Here is a 19,770-nt window from a genome sequence, read left to right on the forward strand (position 1 = left end):
CACAGCTACAAGGTGTGCATCCATTAGACTGGGAGCTACTGGAGGGCAGGTACAAGTCACAGAAAATTGATGTATAACCAGAGATGCATATAAAATCTCAGAATAGACATTCATATTTATACTCAAGACACTCCAAACACACTCTTGGAACAAAATTTTCCATTTGGACAGGCAAGGAAAGTTTGGCAGAGAGTTCAGGCTGCACTAGGAAGAGCTGGGCAGGGGAGCAGGGGAGAAGATAGGGTCTGGCTAGAACCATGGATGGTACCAACTTTGAATACACCTCCCTAAAATTTCCTAGTTCTTATTTGAAAATTAAAATGTGATGGACAGGTTAGTGTAGGATCCAGACAAGTCCAGGGGTGCAGATCTTGTGAAAAGTCCTGCATAACTTGGCTTTGTTGTTTCCCTATGCATAAGCGCATGGCCATGCTTTAAGCTCTAAGGGACCATGTTCAGACTCCAGGAAGTGTGTCCCAAGGGATAAAACTGAACTATATGAAACTTATGTGCGCATACATACAATTTCATGCTCCACAAACAAACATTGAATTGTAGACCTTCTTGTATGTGAGTGGCTAATGAACACCTTCAACTACTGAGACATGCTGGTTAAGGCAATAAGACTTGATCTTTTCACCTTAATTTGCATGAAAGGCACAAAGTGCCCCATGGTATGAAGTTAAGAAAACATAGAGTTGGTCATGCAACCTTTTGACTGCTGATTTTGGAGGAGTGGGGAGGATGTTTAACAGTTCTAAGGGGAGGAGGCAAGGAATGAAGATGATCAGGACCCCAGTGATGAGTTAGTGTTGAAGGTCTCTCTCGATGTCAGGACTTAACATGGTGCTCATGAAAAGGAGGTATGTTTTACTACATAATGACATGGGGTACCAATTACAGAACATTCAGATGTGATCTCTAGATGTGATCAACAGATCCAGAAGAAAAAGATGGAGCCACTATCTAGTGACAGCAGAAGGATGGATATTGTGTAGTTGGTGTGGCTAAAACCACACTGGTAGTTAACTCTGTCAGTGAGGGGCTCCAGGATCCCTTCTTATAATGTTCACATCATCCTGTGTATGTCCATGCAATCCTAATTCCATATGGTTCCACATTCAATATAGCCCAGTTCAAACAGCCAAAGATAATGCAAAAAGAATTCTAAACTTTAACTTCTCTTTCAAACTATAAGAGAATCCCATTTAAATCACCCACCAACATCTCATATCCCTTTCTCCTTTTCATTTCTCAAGATCTCCCTCCCCCCATTACAAAACAAAACCAAGCAACAACAAAACACCTCTCAGATTTTGTTGATATTCTCTTTTCCCTCCTGTATTTTGTTTTCAGTTATCTAAATATACATTAATTAAGCTTTTTTCATTAAACCATTCCCTTCGTCCTTGGATCTCAAGCCCATTCTCTGTCTGTCTTCTAGTTCTGTGTCATAAAAGGAAACCCCTAATAGGAAGAGAAGGACTCTCTTTGGAGAGTGGCAAGGAAGCTCTAAAGTCAATGATCACAAACCTTCAGGGGGAGAAGCTAGGGACATCTTATGTTTGCTGGAAACATCTGTGGCTATAGCTTTAGGGAGGCTTTGAGTCAGTTGAACATATTAGGAGTAGGAAAAAACCAGAAAGCGACCATGTCCATGCCCAGGGAAGGCAGGGAGAAGACCCAGGCAAACTTAAGCCAGTGGACGGGTTGCAGCAGGTGTTGGCCTCTGTGAACTCCTGAGTCCAAGCACTGTAGGTGATGATAGGACACTGAGGAGATGTTAAGGAGGTATGTTTTACTACATATGTAGTATCCTGAGCTATGGTGATAAGCCTGTTACTTGGAAGTTTCTTTGACTTGAATACATCTTCCTTTGAGGTAGATGTAGATAGTATTCTGGCCAACAGTAAGTTGGTAGCAGACTCAATTAATCAGTGATATATATATATATATGCATATATATATGATATATATATATATATATATATATATATATATATATGCAGCTGGGGGTATCTGGGAAAGAAGAGGTGCACAGAATTTTGCTTTCCTTTGGGGCATCTCTAGACACAGGAAGGCATTGTAGGTAAGTAGAAAGAGTGCAGTCCTATGTGCAATTTCTCTCTTCCTCCCCATTTTCTCCTCTTCTCCTTCTACCCTCCCCTCCCATCTATAAACTGTTTCAATCAACTAGGCCAACAAAATGTCTTAGTTTCTTCAAAAGATGCCATATATGTAAACACTGAGTAGCACCCCACAACATGCAATGCCCAGGTTTTGCCTCCCGGGGAGAAATGGTGATCATGTGATACCTGTTGATAGGGTCTGATGGACAGTTCTGATAGACATGAGAGATGATAAAGATACTCAGAAGAGGTTAAAACTGCCACAAAGGACTCATTTTATAGTCGCTCCCACCCTGGAAACATAAAGCCTTTTCCTCCCTCCCAAAAAGTCACACGTTTCAGAAATAGCTGTGAGAAGGAAGTGAAATTTCTTCACAATCTCACAGACGATGGTGACGTGGGTTAAGCCAGGCTTTAGAAAGAGCAAAATTGGAAGAGCGTATCTGATTTACAAATCAGTGGCAAAGAATAAGAAAATTCCAGGTCTACCAAAGAGGTATTCAGTTCCATTAATTTGGGTGGACAATCCCAAACTCACCTCTGCCTCTAATACATCTGTAATTCTAAGAAACATTTCAATGATCTTACACGTACAACGTGCTTACTCCCCCAGGGAAATCAAAAGTCATATACTACCCCATGTAATAGCAACAGACTAGTCACCAGGACATATAATGTGGCCATGTGTTATCAGTGATGATGGTGATATGACAATGTAGTGTTGACCTTAACCCTTTGAGGGCTCTTCACCCCCAATATTAACATAGTACCTTCTGTTACCGCTAGTTTCTCCAACCAGAACATCACAGCCTGGAGGAGAACCTTAGCTCTTAAGCCATTCTGCTGGGAGCTTGAGGCAAGACATGATCCTATTAGACAATAAATGTCAAGAAAAGATGTCCTCACAGTATAATGTCCTGGCCAGAGGCAGGTACAACTGATCCAAAGCAGAATCATCATCATCAGAGGGACATCCTGGTGCTTGCATAGTCAAGAGAGGGTTGACTGGACCCTAGTATTTCTAAATCACTGATTGCTGGAAATGGGGATATTGCTTTTTTTAAAAAAAAAAATTCCGCATTTTATATTCATGTGGTTCCTAACGTAGAAGCTGGAATTAGTTGTTAGGGGTACTCTGTCCCTTTGTTTTGGTGGGAAACACATTTGATGAGCATTTTTCATCCTACAGATGGAAGCAAGTTCCCAGCCCTTGTTCTTGGGGTTGCCCTGAACTTTGTGCATAAGCAAACCCAGAGTTTCAGGCTAAGGTGTTGGTTTGGTTAATAACGTAGAAGGCTCTTTTGCCTGGGAGCAGGGCACAATACACCACATATATTATAATGTGGATAAATGTTTTGTTTGCTATGACAGACTGAGGAGTGGGAAGGTAGAGACTAAGGTTGGGGCCCTGGCATTGAAACTGAGAAGACATGGAGGTGGGAAGTAGATGTGTTAGCATGGTGGCAGGCAGGGGCTAAGGAGAGGGGCGAGTAAGACTCCCTGTTTAGAGGAATAACCAGTGCACCCTGGGGACAGGGATAGCTGATATTTACCCTTTGTATTTTCTTCCCTCTCTGCAATTTCCTTGTGTTATCCTCAAGCCTTGTGAATGACTCTTAAACAGAAGATGCTGGTGTAGTAAATCTTGGGAATAAGGGAGGAATCTGCTTGCTTGCTTTTATGAGAAATGCAACTGGAGAAAACACACAGTATGAGCAAACTGGTAGCTGGCCAGAGGAGTCCAGGGAGACATGCTGTTGACAGGTGACAAGCAACAGCAACCCTGCTGGGAAGGTTTCATGGGACAGGGCATAGTACTATAATAGAACTTGTAATTGGGAACTCTTATACCATTGTAGGCTTTATCTCTCATGGAGAGGGCGGCCTGGGATGCTATTATTTGACCAGTGGAAATCATGGGCAAATGGAGGTGAGAATGGTAAAACACTACTTTCCTGCAACTGTGTTTCTGGACTCATCTATGTTCCTGGGGCTCCCGAGCTATCCTGATGACATGATTGATTGCAACACAGCAGTTAACTCCTATAAGACTCAATTCGTGATACATGGAATCCCATGGCACATCGCAGTGGCCCAGTCATAGGGGCCACTGGCCCATAAGAAACTGGCCACCTCAGGACCACCTGTCAAGCAGGCAGCATGCACCCTTCAAACAGCAACACAATGAACCACAGCTGGCCCACATATTTCAGGACCTCAACGGTTATATCAGAAGATCCCTGCTGGACAATGATTAACAGAGCAAAATCCTGGCCACACAGCAGTGATGGGGTCACCGTGGGTCAGCAGAGTCTTCCGGGCAGCAGTAGACTCACCTCCTTTTGATGGTGAGCATCACACCTAGGAGAATGATGATGAACATGAGGAGGCCAGCGATCACGCCAGCCATCTTCACGGTGTTGTCCACCTGCTTCTCTGGCTCCACAGTGTTAGAATTCTGAGTGGAGGCACCTAGGAGGGGAAAGGGAAGGACAGCAATGTTGAAAGCACCCACATATGTGACTAGACAATCATCATAATGACAACAGTTTCCTTTAGTTGAGTGCTCACTATGTGCCAGGCACTGTGCTAAGGGCATCACATACATTGTCCCATGTAATAACTTTTGAGGATCAATTCCTTGTGAGGTTGGGATGATCATTACATTCTTCTGAGATGAAGAAACTGACATGCAGAGAAATTAAGTGAGTTGCCCAAGGTTCTCACCTGGGTACCTGTGTTGAAGCATCCTTTTCCTTAAGGCAAATCAAGTTAAGATTTTTCTCTCTCTCTCATATTGCTTTGTTTGTAAGATCAAACCATGGAACATTTCCTGGGCTTGTGGAATTATACCTAACCCTACATTATTCTTTTAGGTAAATGATGGAAATAATAGCTTTATGTTGGGGCAACACAATTTAAATCACTAGATTTTTAAAGATAAAAAGTGGTTTTTGTTTTGTTCTTTATAGGAAACAAACGGTAGGGTAAAAAGTTTGTATATTCAAGGGAACTTGAATACACCTTGGATTCAAAAAAACACTTAAATCTGATGAATTCCATTTTTAGCATTTAATACTAATGCAACATACTCTACCAGGTGTTAACTTGCTGACATAATCCTCAGTAGAGGAGGCAGGTAACTGGCCACTCACTATATCCTTAGCCCTGTGCTGGGTAACTTCATGGATCTGGCCTGGTCAGTCCTCACAAACATTCCCAAAGATAGATGAGATATTGATTTTCCCATTTTATAGATGAGAAAACCAAGCGAAGTTGCTGAAAGTCACATGGCTGATAAAGGTAAGGGCCAGAATTCCACAGGTTTTGTGATTCCAATTTTAGACCTCAATGGTCAGAACCCCTGAATCCAGCTCTCAAGTCATCTAGTTCCTCAATCCCTTCTCCCAAAACAACCATTCTGCTTATGCCATAGCAAAGTAAGCAGGCAAACAATGCCAAAAACCAGTATCTTCATGCTATGTACTAGGGATTAGAGGCAACATCTTATTTCAGACATTCTAGAGAGTGGTCCAGGGGTTACCAGCACCCTAAGTGAATTTCCTCCTGCTTCTGTTTATATTCCCATTGGTGCCATCCTTTAAGTATGGGGCAGCTTAAAAGTCTAAACCACCCTTTTCCTAACTCATTCCTTCTTTTCTTCCACATCTACATCAGCTCATTCTTCATCAGCCAATACACTTTCTCTGAGTCTGTGCCCCTGGGAGAGTTCCTCCCTCTTCTCTAAATTCTATTAACACTTTATAACACTTTGCACATGCCTCACAATATCTCTTACTACAATGCACCAATATTATTAGTTATTTGTTTTCACATCTGTCTCCTCCAGTGGTCTGCAAACTCCTCAGGGGCAAGATTATGCCTCGTTTATCTTAGTTTTCCCATGTTAGCACAGACTCTGACTGGTAATAGGGCTCCCTAAATGTTTGTGGTTGTTTAGTGTTTAGCTAAGGGGATGACGTCTCTGCCCACACACATTTGTTCTCATGGAAGCAAATTGAGTTTTCTCCTTTTTTAAGTCATGTGTTCATAGAACTCAGCGGAGTCTTGAGTTGAAGGAATGCTACTACACAAAAGCTATGGTCCTGATTCCCCAAATGCACTGATGTTTAAGCCCTCCAGCACATTGATGCACTCCCTTTTTTTTGCTTAAGAGCATTAAGTGTTTCCTCTCTCAGAGCACTTTCCCTAAGCTGTTGTAACTTAGACATGTTGGGTTTGCTTGGTCAAGTCTCTAGTGAGAATGCTAAGTCACCCTATTCATTTCTCTAATGCCAGTGTCTAGCACAGGCCTCCCTCCTCATCATTGCTGCTTAACAGATAATTATAACATAATACGAGGGTGAGTGAACCACAGTTGTGTGCTTTATTTATCCATTCAATCATTCGTTATTTTGCCACTGAGTGGCCATGAGCTGTGTGCTAAACTATGCTGTCTGTAGAGTCAGAGATTCTGTTCCTATAAGGACTTACGGATAAGGAATTTTATTCATTCCTTTCACAAGCTAATGGCAAAACCAACTCATCACATTCCAGGGCTGACTGAGTAGACTCTGCTCATCTACAGCCTAGAGAATTCCTGAAAGAGTTGCCCACCACCTCTTTAGCAGGGCTTGTCTGACATTCCGGGATGGGGGGACCAGGGCTGGTTCTGAGTAGCTCCCATGCAGCCCCCATTTCCCAGGCTGGAGACATGATTTCTGAGATGTGGCTAATCCACAATGTAGCAAGCATAAAGGAAGGGGAGAATCTCAGATCCAAATTTCCTCAATATTGATGGAGTCTTTTTATTTAGATTTGGAGGAAGGGTTGTCTCTGGGGCATTCACTCATTGGCACAGCCTAATTTTACTCAGTGTGCCTGCTACCAGGTCCTGTTCTAGAGACTAGGAGTGCAATGGCAAAGAGCCCCTAGAGAGGATCCTATTACTCTAGGAACAATGTGATTAGCTTGGTCTAATGAGACTCATACTTCATTCCTTCAGTAAGTGATCATAAATACCCACTATGTGCCAGGCATTTGGTGATACACTGGTGAGCAAAACAGGTACAGTTCCTGCTCTCAAAGAGTCTACAATTAGTCGTGGTTGGGGGTAGAGGAATACAATGAATAAATCCAGAATCAGTAACAGCAAACTTGAACCCTGTTAAGGTTTGAACAGAGAAGCACATGACACTTGTAAATACATACTTGCATAATTTAAAAAAATGAATTGCTTCTTGGAGCAATTCACCCCTAACAGGGGTGAGCTCCAAAGGAAGAAAGGCTGTAACCAGGCAAAGGGATCATGAAAGCAACATATGGGAGCAGCAGGAGAAATAGCCTTGGCTAAAGCTGTGCAATGGGGCAAGTATCCTGTTGTGCTTTAAAAAAAAAAAAAAAAAGAAATGTAGTATAACCAAGGCAAGAAAGCAAGGAGGGAAGGATGAGAAAGAAGCTGGAGAGGGCATCATGCATCAGTCCACACAGGATTTTATGGCCCCAATGAGGGCTTGTGTTCTTTAACCTAAGGAACACAGGGCACCATTTAAGTGTTATTCAAGGAGCAATGATATGGTCAGATTTGTATTTCCAACAGATCATTCCAGCTTTAGTGTGGAACCAAAGTGGATTGGTGAAATTAATTTTGAGATCACTGCAGGCATTCAGATGGGAGATGATAGTTGCTTAGACTCAGGTGCTGACAGTGAAGATAGACAGATGTGATTAAAGAGATAATTACTTGAAATAGCTATAGATAAAATCTGTTGATGGCTTGGATATGGGGAATAAAGGAGAAAGAACTGTCAAGAATGACCACAAATCTTTGGCTTGCATGATAGGGTGGATGACAGTAATGTTTACGGGTTCCAGAAACAATGGAAAAAGAATAGCTTTAGGGGGGAAATATATCTGGGGCAACTTGAGCTTGAGATATACTCCAGAAAAGTATGTAGTCAAAAATGCGATCTGGAGCTCTAAATTAAAGGTCAGAGCTGGAGGCAAAAATGTGTGAGTCATATGTACACAGATGGTATTTGAAGCATGGGGGCCTGTTGACGAAATCACCCTGGGAGAGAATAAAGAGTGTAAGGAAAAACAGACCTAGAATAGAAACTTGAGGGTCTGCAGTATTTAGTGAGTAGAGGGAGATAAGCCTGAATGGGGAACAGGAGTGACCACACAGGTAGGAAGTAAACCTGGGAGAGTATAGCATCCTAGAGCCAAGAGAAGAGAATGTTTCAAAAAGGAGGGCATGACCAACTGTGCCAAAGGCTGTTCGCAGGGTAGAATCAAGTCCACACACGAAGGAAAGTGAAGATCTTGGATGAGTATTAGAAAACATTTCCCAAAAGAATTCCAAGACATTCCTAAATAGAAGCAGCTTCAGCAATGACCGTAAACCTACAAAAGAACATACTTGAGGGCCATGGAAGAACATTCAGGGGATTTGGAGAGGCTGTCTGAAAGTCCAGAGAGCCCAGAGGTTTAGACAAATTCAATGAGTTCAGCCAACAGGTAGCAGAGCTGAAATCACAGACTTTACACAGTGAGGTTTTTAGAAAAATCCACGCTTGATTGGTCTAACCAGACATCAGATACAGGAATGTGAACATTCCCTGGGATAGGGAAAATCCAGCTTTGGCATTCTTTAGGGGAACTTGCCCTAGTCTCTGGAGATTTGTGCCTCTGTTCATAGTGGAAGTGTGTTGACAGGGTTCACAGGTGATACAGGAAATTGGACTAAAGCCAAGACAACATCCATGTGTGGCTCCTATATCTGAGGGATAGACAGAGGATGGGAGGGTCCTGCTTTTGTGGCAGTCAGGTCTGTCCACAGGGATTATATCTTAAATGCTCAGTGGAGCAGAATGTGACCTGTGATGGGAGTCATAAGAGAGCACATCAGGGTTGGCTACTGATGGGGCCCCTGGCAATGCGGTGGGCTTTCACAGATGCCAGCAGTAGGTACACATAGAAGGCTATCTGTCTGACTCATTGGCCCTAAAATCAAAAGGGACTTTTCAGAGGGCTATCCCACTGGAAGCCCTTCAGTGGGATAACACCTGCATTACTTTTACCCCAAGCCTACCCTTTCCAGGAGAGTCAGGCTTAGTATTAGTCTGAGTCCCTAAAAAGCTGTCTCTGACTCTGGGTGACTTTGGTTTATTAAGCAGGGACTGGGAATTTGGGAACTGAGAGAAAGAGGAGGAATTTGGATGCATCTTCCTCATCTTTACCCTCCAGAGGACCCAATCTGAGAATAGGCCAACTGAATCAGAATTGGCATCTAGGCAGGCACCAGAAGGTAAAGTTCTCCAACTGGAGAAGCTTTAAGGCTCTACTTGAGCCCCCTGTGTGATGTGATCATCAAAAATAATCTTGTGAACTCAGCTTGCACTGACAGGAGACCCCCTCTCCAACATCACGCTGCAAGCCTGACCTTACGGCACAGCCAGCTGTGTCCTCTGAGCTCTGAGCACTCCCAAAGGCAGAGCTGGTTCTCAAAGCAGCTGCTGCTGCATCCTGCTGTCTACTCTTTCTCCAAATGCCATGATGGCTAAGGATCCAGTCTCCTCCTAGCTCCAGTCCAGAGTCTTAATCTGGCTTTTAATGTGCTACCTGTCTACTCTTACATATGGAAACCTGGTGCACAAGGCATGGTTTATTAAGGTCTACTTAGACCTTGGTTTATTAAGGTCTACTTCCCTCCCTCAATATTAGCCCCTTACATAGGGTCCAGTTGCCATGTTTTGTCTCTCTGCTGCCTCTTCCCTTGCTACCCAGCAACACTCCCAGCTGATTTTCCCCAAGGATTACTGAGATCTAACAAGGGCAGTGCTGTCCTGCTCTATTCTGCACTGGTCAGAACACTCTGGTGAGTCCTGTCCAGCTGTGAACTCGACCTCTCAAAAGGGACCTCCAGAGTGAAGACAGGCCATGAGCCTTACTACTCAAAAAGTGGTCCATCGACCAGAATATTGGCAAAACTTGGGAGTTTATAAAAAATGCAGAATCTTGAGCCCCACCCCAGACCTACTAAATCAGCAGCTGCATTGTAACAAGGTCTCTACATGATTCAGGTATACATTTATTGAGATGCACAGTGATCCAGAGATTATTGACTTTGAAGGTATATCACTCCGAATCAGGATTTTTCATCTTGGGGAAGGGAAGATTCAGATGAGACCTAATTTTTGCCTTTAGATAGATAAAGGGCCATTGTGGAAGATGGAGTAGATTTGGTCCCTTTAATTTGAAAGCTCAGAGCTGTATCACTGGGTAGAAGTGACAGGGGGTAGATTAGGAATCAACAAAGGAAACGTTTGAATGTGGAAGAGCTTTTCAGCTGAGGCTAAAGCCCAGATCCTTTCATTGCAGCATCATGGTATAGAGAGAGGATGAGGTCATTATGCTTCCAAAGTCCTGCATCAGAGTCAGCCCTTCATTTTACCTGCTTACTCTGTCTCTGTTCTCATCTCCTTGGCTTCCTAGATGCATAACTAAGCCATGAGGACATCACGTCTACAGGATGCTGACCTTCTTCTCTGACATCATCTCTTACCTCAACTTGGTTCCCCTTAATTCCAGTAATACTCATACTCTCGGTGAGAGGAATTCTCCCTATTATCTTTAGAGCCATGGGACTCCCATGCAGTCTATTCCTGCCCCCTCACTCTGACCCTCCCCATGTTACCCACAAAGGCAAGGAAATGTGTCATCAACAAGGACAAGAGCTGGCTGGAACATCCTGTGCTCCCCCTAAAGCAGAAGGGACGACAAGACTTCTTATGCTCCTTTTGATGTCAAGATGCTATGGTTTTATGAGACTGGTCAAAAGCATCGGGTTTCAGATCGGAAATATGCAAGCTTGCGTCTAGATGCCATCACTAATGGGTTGTGCGACCTTGATCAAACCTGTTAACCACAATGTGATTTGATATTCTCATTTATGAAATAATGAGAAAATGCCAAGTTCACACAGGGATTTTCTAAGAATTAAATGTAATAATGGAGGGAAAAATGCTTGATAAACTCTGAGGAACTGTTCACATATGGGGCACAGTGATGATGTGACCTTAGCACTGGTTCCAGGGTAGTACGAGGGTTTTTTGTGTCTATGAACTGTAGGTCACAGAGGCTGGGGCAATGCCTCCTTGTAACCTGCTGTCTAAGTTCATCCAACCCTCAGGATAAAGGCAGAGCCCCCAGAGTGATTCACTTAACTTTCCTCCTATAGGCAAGGCCCGTATCAGGCTTACATCTGGATGACTTAATGGCAGCAATAATATAATTTGGCAACAAGGGATTGGCAATTAATGATTAATGATTCATTCTGAAGTGCTCTCACTGGTGACAGGCCCAATTCTAGAGCTTCACTTCAGAGAATTTTCCTTGTAAAGATATGGAGCAAAAATAGGAGTCACAGATAAAGAACATCTAATTGCAACTGATAAAACCAAGTAAATCCCAATGGATGCATAACCCATGCTGGTGATCATCGCTGATGGTAAAGAAAGCAAGCCGGCTCTCAGGGACACAATTCCTAAAAGCTGCACTCTTTAAAACACACAGTTGTTTCTCAGCTATCCAAGGGCACATTATCCCCAGTGTGGCTTATCAGAGGCAAATCTTACTTTGCTGGCAGTTTACCCCTGTCTACTGAATGACTTCTTTTGTTGAAGAGCTTCTCTGTCTTTACTCTGGCTTTGTATGTATCTGGCACCCAGTAGGGAAAACCTTTGAAACCCTGACTCTAAGCTGGTACTTCTATGCCAGTGAAGGTTTTAAGCATCACAGGCACCTCTGATTATGGGGGTTTTGCCAAGAGGAGATAACAGGGAAAAGATGAGGATGCTGGGCAATTTTCTGGCTCTTCTCAAGTCAGGTAAGCACCAAAAACCTTCTTGATTTTGCTGGAAACAAATTCTCAGAATAGCAGATTATTTTTAAGATGGAATTAAAGTCCAAGACAGAAAAGAAGTTGGCAGGAGAGCATCTGGATACTTCATTAGATTCAAGCCTCTAGACTTTACAAATTGCATCCCAAGGCATTGAGAGTATTTGTAATTGTGATCATGAACTACTTTGGCAGTCTTTGAGGACTGAAATCGTAGAAAACAGGAGGGGTGTGACAAGCCTGGGGAGAAACAAATGCTGTTGCTGACTTTTTTTTTTAAATGAAAAAAAATGTGTATTTCAGATACTTTACACTAGCGTGATGTTGATACAGGAAAAAAAATAGACTAGATGATTAAATCAGGTTCCCCCCACCCCCACCCTTACCACTTAAAAAAGGAAGAAATAATCACCAGAAACGAGCACAGCCTCACATCAGACAACATCCAACCAGGGAATAGGAAACTACTCCTAACTTTTAAAACAGAGCAAATTTACTAGATAATTAGTACACAGGGATTAGGAGACAATGGTGGGGAGACTCAGAGGGCGGTTGTATCAGGAAGCCACTACCCAGCCCAGACTGGAGAAACAAAAAGAGGTGGTGGAGTTCTCAGAGCCCAGAGGTAAGGATCACTCAACAGAAGTGGAACTCTGGTTGACCCATCTGGAGACCTGAAGCCATGGAGTAGACACAGTCATCGCCAAAGAAGGGGCCTGAGCCCAAGAGAAAGAAGGCTCCTCCCTTCCTCCAGCTTTACCATATCTTATTAAAGTCTCCCATTAGCCAAACCCAGAAGCCAGCAGTCATGGGGGTCCCATGCAGGGGTCGCCTACATGCCCAGGAGCATAGGGCAACAGGGAAGAATGGATATGACACCAAATGGGCCAAGGACCAGCGTGGGCTTCTTATAAACAAGTGATGCTAGCGTCACCTCTCTTTGCCACTTTTGAGGGGTGTATGGACTTGTAAGTCAGGGAGAATGTCCAGTACTGCATCTTGATTTTAGCCAAGCTGAGGCCAACATGGAGAAATTGTGGCTTTCAGGACAGCCAGGTGTGAAACTGAGTTCTTCCAGAAGATGGAAACAGAAGGCTCAGGATATTTGACCACATGCCAAGTACTAACAATGAACAATAAAGAGGTAACACATTTAGGGCTTTTACTACAATCCAGGCTGCTGTTTTAAGCCCTTCACATATATTCTCTCTTTTAATCTTCACAGCCCTATCAATATGGTTTGGATCTGGGTCTGCACCCAAACCTCATGTGGAACCATAATCTCCAGGGTTGGAGGTGGGGCCTGGTGGGAGGTGGTTGGATCCCCCATGAATGGTTTAGCACCATCCCTTTGGTACTGTCCTCATGAGAGTGAGTGAGTTCTAATGAGATCTGGTCATTTAAAAGTGTGTAGCATCTCCACCCCCCACCCCCACCACTACTCTCTCATGCTCCTGATCCTGCCATGTAAGATGCCTGCTGCCCCTTTGCCTTCTGCCATGATTGGAAGCTTCCTGAGGCCTCCCCAGAAGCAGAAGCTGTTATGCATCCTCTACAGCCTATAGAACCATGAGCCAATGAAACCTCTTTTCTTTAAAATTACCCAGTCTTGGGTATTTATAGCAATGTGGGAATGAACTAATACACCTATGAAGCAGGTTCCATCATTATACCTATTTCTGAGATGTGGGAACAGCCTCTGAGAGACTAAGTAATGGTAGCAAGCAGGAGAGCTGGGACATGGGCCCTGGCAGTCTAGCACAGTTCTCTTTAACCTATTGTACTACTGTGTCCTCACTCTAATAAATAGGGGGAGAGACTGTTCAGCAGAGAAATGTGGTTGTCCTTTCTCAAATATCTGAAGAAGCAGACCCGTATTTAGATCTAGCATCTTCCATTGACCAGCCAGATTAAAATCTCTTTGTATTGATGCCTGTCCCTGCAGGGCTTGCCACCCGCTCTATCATGCAGTTCTATTTCATGCATCTTTCTTGAAGATTATCTCCTCTCATGCCCTCGCACCCACGTATCCTATTCTAATATCTAAGGGATTGATGAACATGTCATGTGAATCTTGTTACATGAGCCAAATTATACAGACTTTGCTCAAATGATATTTAAACTTGACCTTTTTAACTTAAGTTCCCTCATCCTTTTCACTTTTCTTGTATATCAACCACCACCTCCAAGCCTTTCATATGTTGCATTTAGTTTTATTATTAATCGCTGGGCTTTCTCTATAATACCTTTCTTGATATTTAGCAACCAAACAATCCCATATAATTCCATAGGGAGACAAATCTTGTTCATATTTAGGTGATTTTTTTCTGCTTTGCCTCCAATATTCTTTCTTTGATCTCGCTGTGACTAATTTTTTTAAATTGCTGACTACCTCCCCATGCCTCAAAGCAATGCCTCCTTCACCAGATCTGGTTGATAATAGAGCACTTGAGAAGGATTATTCCATCATTCTTCTAAGTGACATCACCTAGGATGTTTCTCAAGTAATAAATAAATTGCCTCAATTCATCATATGACAGTAATTGCTTTTAGTCACAATTTAACTCAGAGTCAATATTAAGTAGCTGGAAAACACCACAGAGATGCAGGGTTTTCAATGATAGCTCTACCCTTGCTGTGGAAGACCATTTAATAAATACTGTTAAGTGCAAAGAAGATACATATTTCTAATATCCCAGACTCCTCAGTATTACCCAGTGAGTCCTAAGAGGTTAGAATTGACTTCATCACAGCCTATACAACTAAAACTGCTAAATATTGCTGACAGAAGTTGCCCTCGTTTTCAGCCTCGAATGGAGGTTAGCACCCTGTGAGACAGGAATAGCTTTAATTGATTGTTTGAAAGCACTCAGGCCACTCAAATAAATTGTTCCTCAAGTGCTGATTTTGCTTGGTCTCCTAAATCTATGTTTCCAGATAGACCTTGTTTTACACTATAAATGCTCTGTGTAGGTCAAATTCTAGTTTAGTCATGTTACACACACTGCAAAAGATGGCTAAATGAGACTCTGATAGAGAACCTCTTCTGGATGTGAGAAAACTCCTTTATTCTATGAAGAAAGTGTCTTTTTTATCCATGGAAATAGAGCAAAACAGACTTATTTAAGAGCAGTCATACCCAACTGATGCCAGATACAATCATTATTGACACACCCCTTCTACGGCATACTCTTTCAAAGGTTTCACCATTGGTGAGCTGGAAATCCATTTATACCTCCCAATGACCTCAACTACTTTCTCTTGTGCCCAGGAGGCCTAACCTATGAGGGCTGCCAAGACCCAGCTGGGGTAGACAGAGGATTCAGTCTGTGGTAAGACTAAGACCTCAAGCTATGACTAGAGTTGGGTATAAGGTTGTCTAAGAAACCAAGTATCGGGCATACTTTGTGGACTGGGTTAGGTGTCAGACCACAGTTAAGGTAAATGACCAGGATATGGCTGAGGTAGGGGTCAAAGCTAAAGCAGAGATCAGGAGTCAACTTGTGGCTTGCGTTTAGGAGTGTTATGGCAGTCAGTCTGCATCCATGGTGAGGGTCAAACTGGCCCACAAGTGTGGCTTAGACTTTATTCAGAAATAAAATTTAGCCCATGGCCATGAAAATAACTGGACAAAGCCCAGTGACCTCCACATGGACTATATCCATTACCTTGGTCTCATCAGCATCAGTTCAACCCTTGGCTTCACAGGAATAGCCCTGGACATTGCCTAACTTGAGTGGTGCTAGGATTATAATGATGACAGTGGCTATAGCAAGGTGCTGAGCATGGGAGCTAATTAGACAACACTACTGTCTTGGAGCTCACTATTTAGGGAGAGAGGAAAGTGCAAACTAATAATCAGAGCTGAGTGATGGGCACCAACACAGAGGTATGTACAGGAAAGGGCATGCCAACTCTGCTTAGGCAAAACTAGACCACAGACTTGATTTCCACATGTCATCCATGGTGTGGGACACATGGGGCATTCCTGTGATCACTCAGTGATCTTCTCTTTTCCCTCCCCACCTTGACTCCCTGTGGTCCAGACTGCCCTGCTGATGATGAAGAAGAGGCTGAGTCATCTCAGCACTGACAGTACTGGCTCCTTGCTTGTAGAATCTGTGCTTTGAGCCTGGAGCTCAGGAGGCTCAAAGCTGCTTAGCTGCTGCAGATAGGAGCACCCATGGCCTGCACTAGGGATTAAGGGTTTAGTCTGAAGAGCAGATGTAAGAAGAAGAACACATACTCTTTAGGATGCCCTGCGGCAAAGTGATAGTCGCTTTAGAGTTCTTCAGGCAGCTGGTATGAGAGAGCTGTGGTCACACTGACCTGACTGTAATTCTTCCTGTGAAGCTCAGAGCAGTCCCAGGGCAGCAATGGGACAAAGAGAGGCTTCTCAGGAGCAGCCAATGTAGAGCAAATCAGGGACAGTCTGCAGGTCATGTAATCCCAGGACACTGAGAACAGGTTACCACAGCCTGGCTTGTGAAACAAAGCCCAGGGCAGGGCATGACCAGCAGCAGATGCTGAGACTATTCAAAGGGAGAAACTACACCAAGAAAGGAAGGGTCAGAACCAGAGGGGAGACCTGTCTGGGCCAAATGTAGAATATGGTCAACAAGGGGATCTCACAGGGGAGATGGGATGAGCCAAAGGGATTCTCTAGATGGCAGCTCTTGGCCAAGGTTTTCTTGAGGTCTGTCCACTTTAAAAGCACAGCCCTTGAAGCTCAACCACTGCCCACTGGCCAGTGCTCAGGATCACTGCATTTCTAAGTGCATTCATTTCCCAGGGCTGTTGTTACAAATGACCACAACCCGAGTGGTTTAACGACAGAAAGTTATTCTCTCACAATTCTGGAATCCAACAGTCCCAAAACAAGGTAACAGCATGGCCATGCTCCTTCTGAGACTGTGGTAGAACTCTTCTTTGCTTCTTCCTAGCTTCTGTTAGTGGTTGGCAATGCTTGGTGTTCCCTGGTTTATAGATGCATCAATCCAATCTCTACCCCTGTTGTCAATGACTTTCTCCCTATGAGTCTGTATTTACATGATGTTTTTCTCTTCTTATAATGACACCAGGCATATTGGATTAGGGTCCACCCTTCTGACTTTAAACTAATTACATTTGCAAAGATACTGTTTTTAAATAAGGTTCCATTCACAGGTACTGGGGTTATTACTTCAACATATCTTTTTGGGGAACACAATTCAAATTCTAAGACCAGGTGAAGCTGAGTCATGACCCACACAGCCTGGGGATGGGCTACAAGCAGGAGCAGGAGCTTCGCATTTCACTAAATGAAATGCAAACTCTAACAGGGTTCACAGCCAAATGGACAGACAGCATGTGGGAAGAGGAATGGGAGCTCCTGCTTGGTTGTGGACTGAGCAGAACACAAGGCTTCTGGAAGGACAATATGTCTCGGCTTCCTTTGTCTGAACCGCATAGCAGGGTGCACCAGAGGCCGAGGTTCCCCCAGGCTCATACTCAGAAATATAATTCAATTCTTTCCAACCAACCCTGGCCAAATGGATCCCCTAACGGGTGACTGTATTACCTGACTTAGAGGGGCAAGAAAGGGGAGGAGAAGGAAAGATCTGCCCATCTGGGGCAGCTCTGTCCAGATTACACCTCTGCAACATGCAGCTTGCAGCTAGCATCAGAGTGCCTGGAAAGGAGAGAAGGGGCACGGGAGGAAGCAGGCAATCTATAGGAAGGACTAGTGGGAGCGTAAGCAGGATCAGACAGAGGAGCCAGTAAACACGCAGCACGGAATTTCAGATTAGTGCAACTAATCCAAGCAACGGTAATAAAATGAGCAGCAGCGAGCACGGCATTGATTGTTGAGATTCCAGCCAAATCCACCATGAACATGTTTTCTTTCTTCTAGCCTTTGCCCCTTGGCTTTTGAAAGCAGAAACACTGAATCACTGTGTTCTGTATTAAAAGCTGATCTGTTCACCTCCCCCAAAGGGTGGATGGAAAAGCATCTCTGCTCTTAGTGGGAGGTGAGAAGGGTAGAAGAAGTGGCCAGTGTGGTTGTAGTAGATGTCACTTGCCACACCGGCACAGTCAGAGTCCTAAGACAGGGTCTTCCCTATGACTGCCCATGATTCCTGCCCCCAGCCCGACCTCTCCTGGGCCAACACCATGCGATCCCAGGCCAGACACTGGGCTCAGCAAGACCTGTCCCAGCAGATTTGGGGGAGCTCCAGACAAGGACTCTGAAGACTCAGTCTCCAGGAAGTTTGGCAGATGAGTCTGCATGGAATTCAAATACTGGATTGAAAACTAGTGACTCACAATTAGCCTAACAAAATGGTACAAAGTGAGTAGAGTGAGGTGCTTGAACCATCACAGGCTGGAGGCAGAAATGGGGAAGGGGTGAGTATACCATGCCTGGCACATGCTCCATCAGTATCAGCCATCTGCTCACTTATTAAATCATTCACGCATGGGGCCAAATGAATGAGCACTACAATGTGTGCTAGGCACAGCAAAAGAGTTGATAGAAACCAAACAGCTCCAACAAAACATGCTTATACCTTGAACGTATGCCATGTTCAATAGAAAACTTTGCTTAGGGCTGGGGGAGGAGGTTGCAGTTCTTTGTGCCAACTGGCCCAGCCAGTTGACTATCTCTGGGTGCAATCTGGAGATAATGGGGACCAGTTAAGGTTTTGCAGAGATCAAACTGTCTGAACTTGATCATAGAGGATGAGTAAGGCAAACCATGGAGGGAGAACATCTCAGCAAAGAGAGGAGAGTGTGAGAAGGCAAGTACCACTCACATGATCCATTTGAATGGGGTACAGGATGCTGAGGAGGAAATAAAATTGGAGAGATAAAAAAGGGATAGGGACTAAATGGTAAATGGCCTTTGATTCAGGCTAGTTATCCCAAAGCACAAACAGAGCCCTGGGAGCATTTTAATCAGGATTAGACTCTTTTTTTTTTTTTTTGAGTCTGGGTCTTGCTTTGTCACCCAGGCTGGAGTGCAGTGGCATGAACACGCTCACTTCAGCCTCAACCTCCTGGGCTCAGGCGATCCTCTGACCTCAGCTAGGGCCACTGGCATGTTCTGGGGCCACAGGCATGTGCTGCCATGCCTGGCTATTTTTTTTTTTTTTTTTTTTTTTTTGAGACGGAGTCTTGCTCTGTCACACAGGCTGGAGTGCAGTGGTGTGATCTCGGCTCGCTGCATCCTCCACCTCCCAGGTTCAAGTGATTCTCCTGCCTGAGCCTCCTGAGTACATGGGATTACAGATGCATGCCACCACAACTGGCTAATTTTTGTATTTTTAGTAGAGACGGGGTTTCACCATGTTGGTCATGCTGGTCTTGAGCTCCTGACCTCGTGATCTGCCCACCTCAGCCTCCCAAAGTGCTGGGATTATAGGCATGAGCCACGGCTCCTGGCCTTTTTTTTTTTTTTTTAATTTTACTTTTGTAGAGACATGGTCTCACTATGTTGCCTAGGCTGATCTCAAACTCCTGGGCTCAAACAATTCACTGACCTAAGCCTCCCAAAGTGCTGGGATTATGGGTATGAGCCACCATACCTGGCCTGAATAATACTCTGTTTTAGATGATCACTCTGGCTTCAGTGGGAAGTAACTATCGGAAGGGGATTGATGTAAAGACATGGGGACCCCACTTTGGAATCTGTGACACTAACTTTATGAGTCCCAGACATGAGTTGTAGCAGTGAGGAAGAAGGAGACAGAGATTCAGGAG

The 19,770-nt window shown here is 44.0% G+C and overlaps 1 protein-coding gene across 3 annotated transcripts in view; it reads right to left on the reverse strand.

The window, feature by feature from the left end:
* PTPRT (protein tyrosine phosphatase receptor type T) overlaps positions 1-19,770 on the reverse strand; it is a 1,118,573-nt gene that overhangs the window by 161,477 nt on the left and 937,326 nt on the right. For all 3 annotated transcript variants that reach the window (XM_028828430.2, XM_077949122.1, XM_028828427.2), the window contains one exon: positions 4,466-4,601. In XM_028828430.2, coding sequence (XP_028684263.1) covers positions 4,466-4,601 — 136 coding nt within the window. The remainder of the gene's footprint in view (positions 1-4,465; positions 4,602-19,770) is intronic.

The sequence above is a fragment of the Macaca mulatta genome, chromosome 10 (assembly GCF_049350105.2).
Source record: "Macaca mulatta isolate MMU2019108-1 chromosome 10, T2T-MMU8v2.0, whole genome shotgun sequence".
Classification (NCBI taxonomy): domain Eukaryota; kingdom Metazoa; phylum Chordata; class Mammalia; order Primates; family Cercopithecidae; genus Macaca; species Macaca mulatta.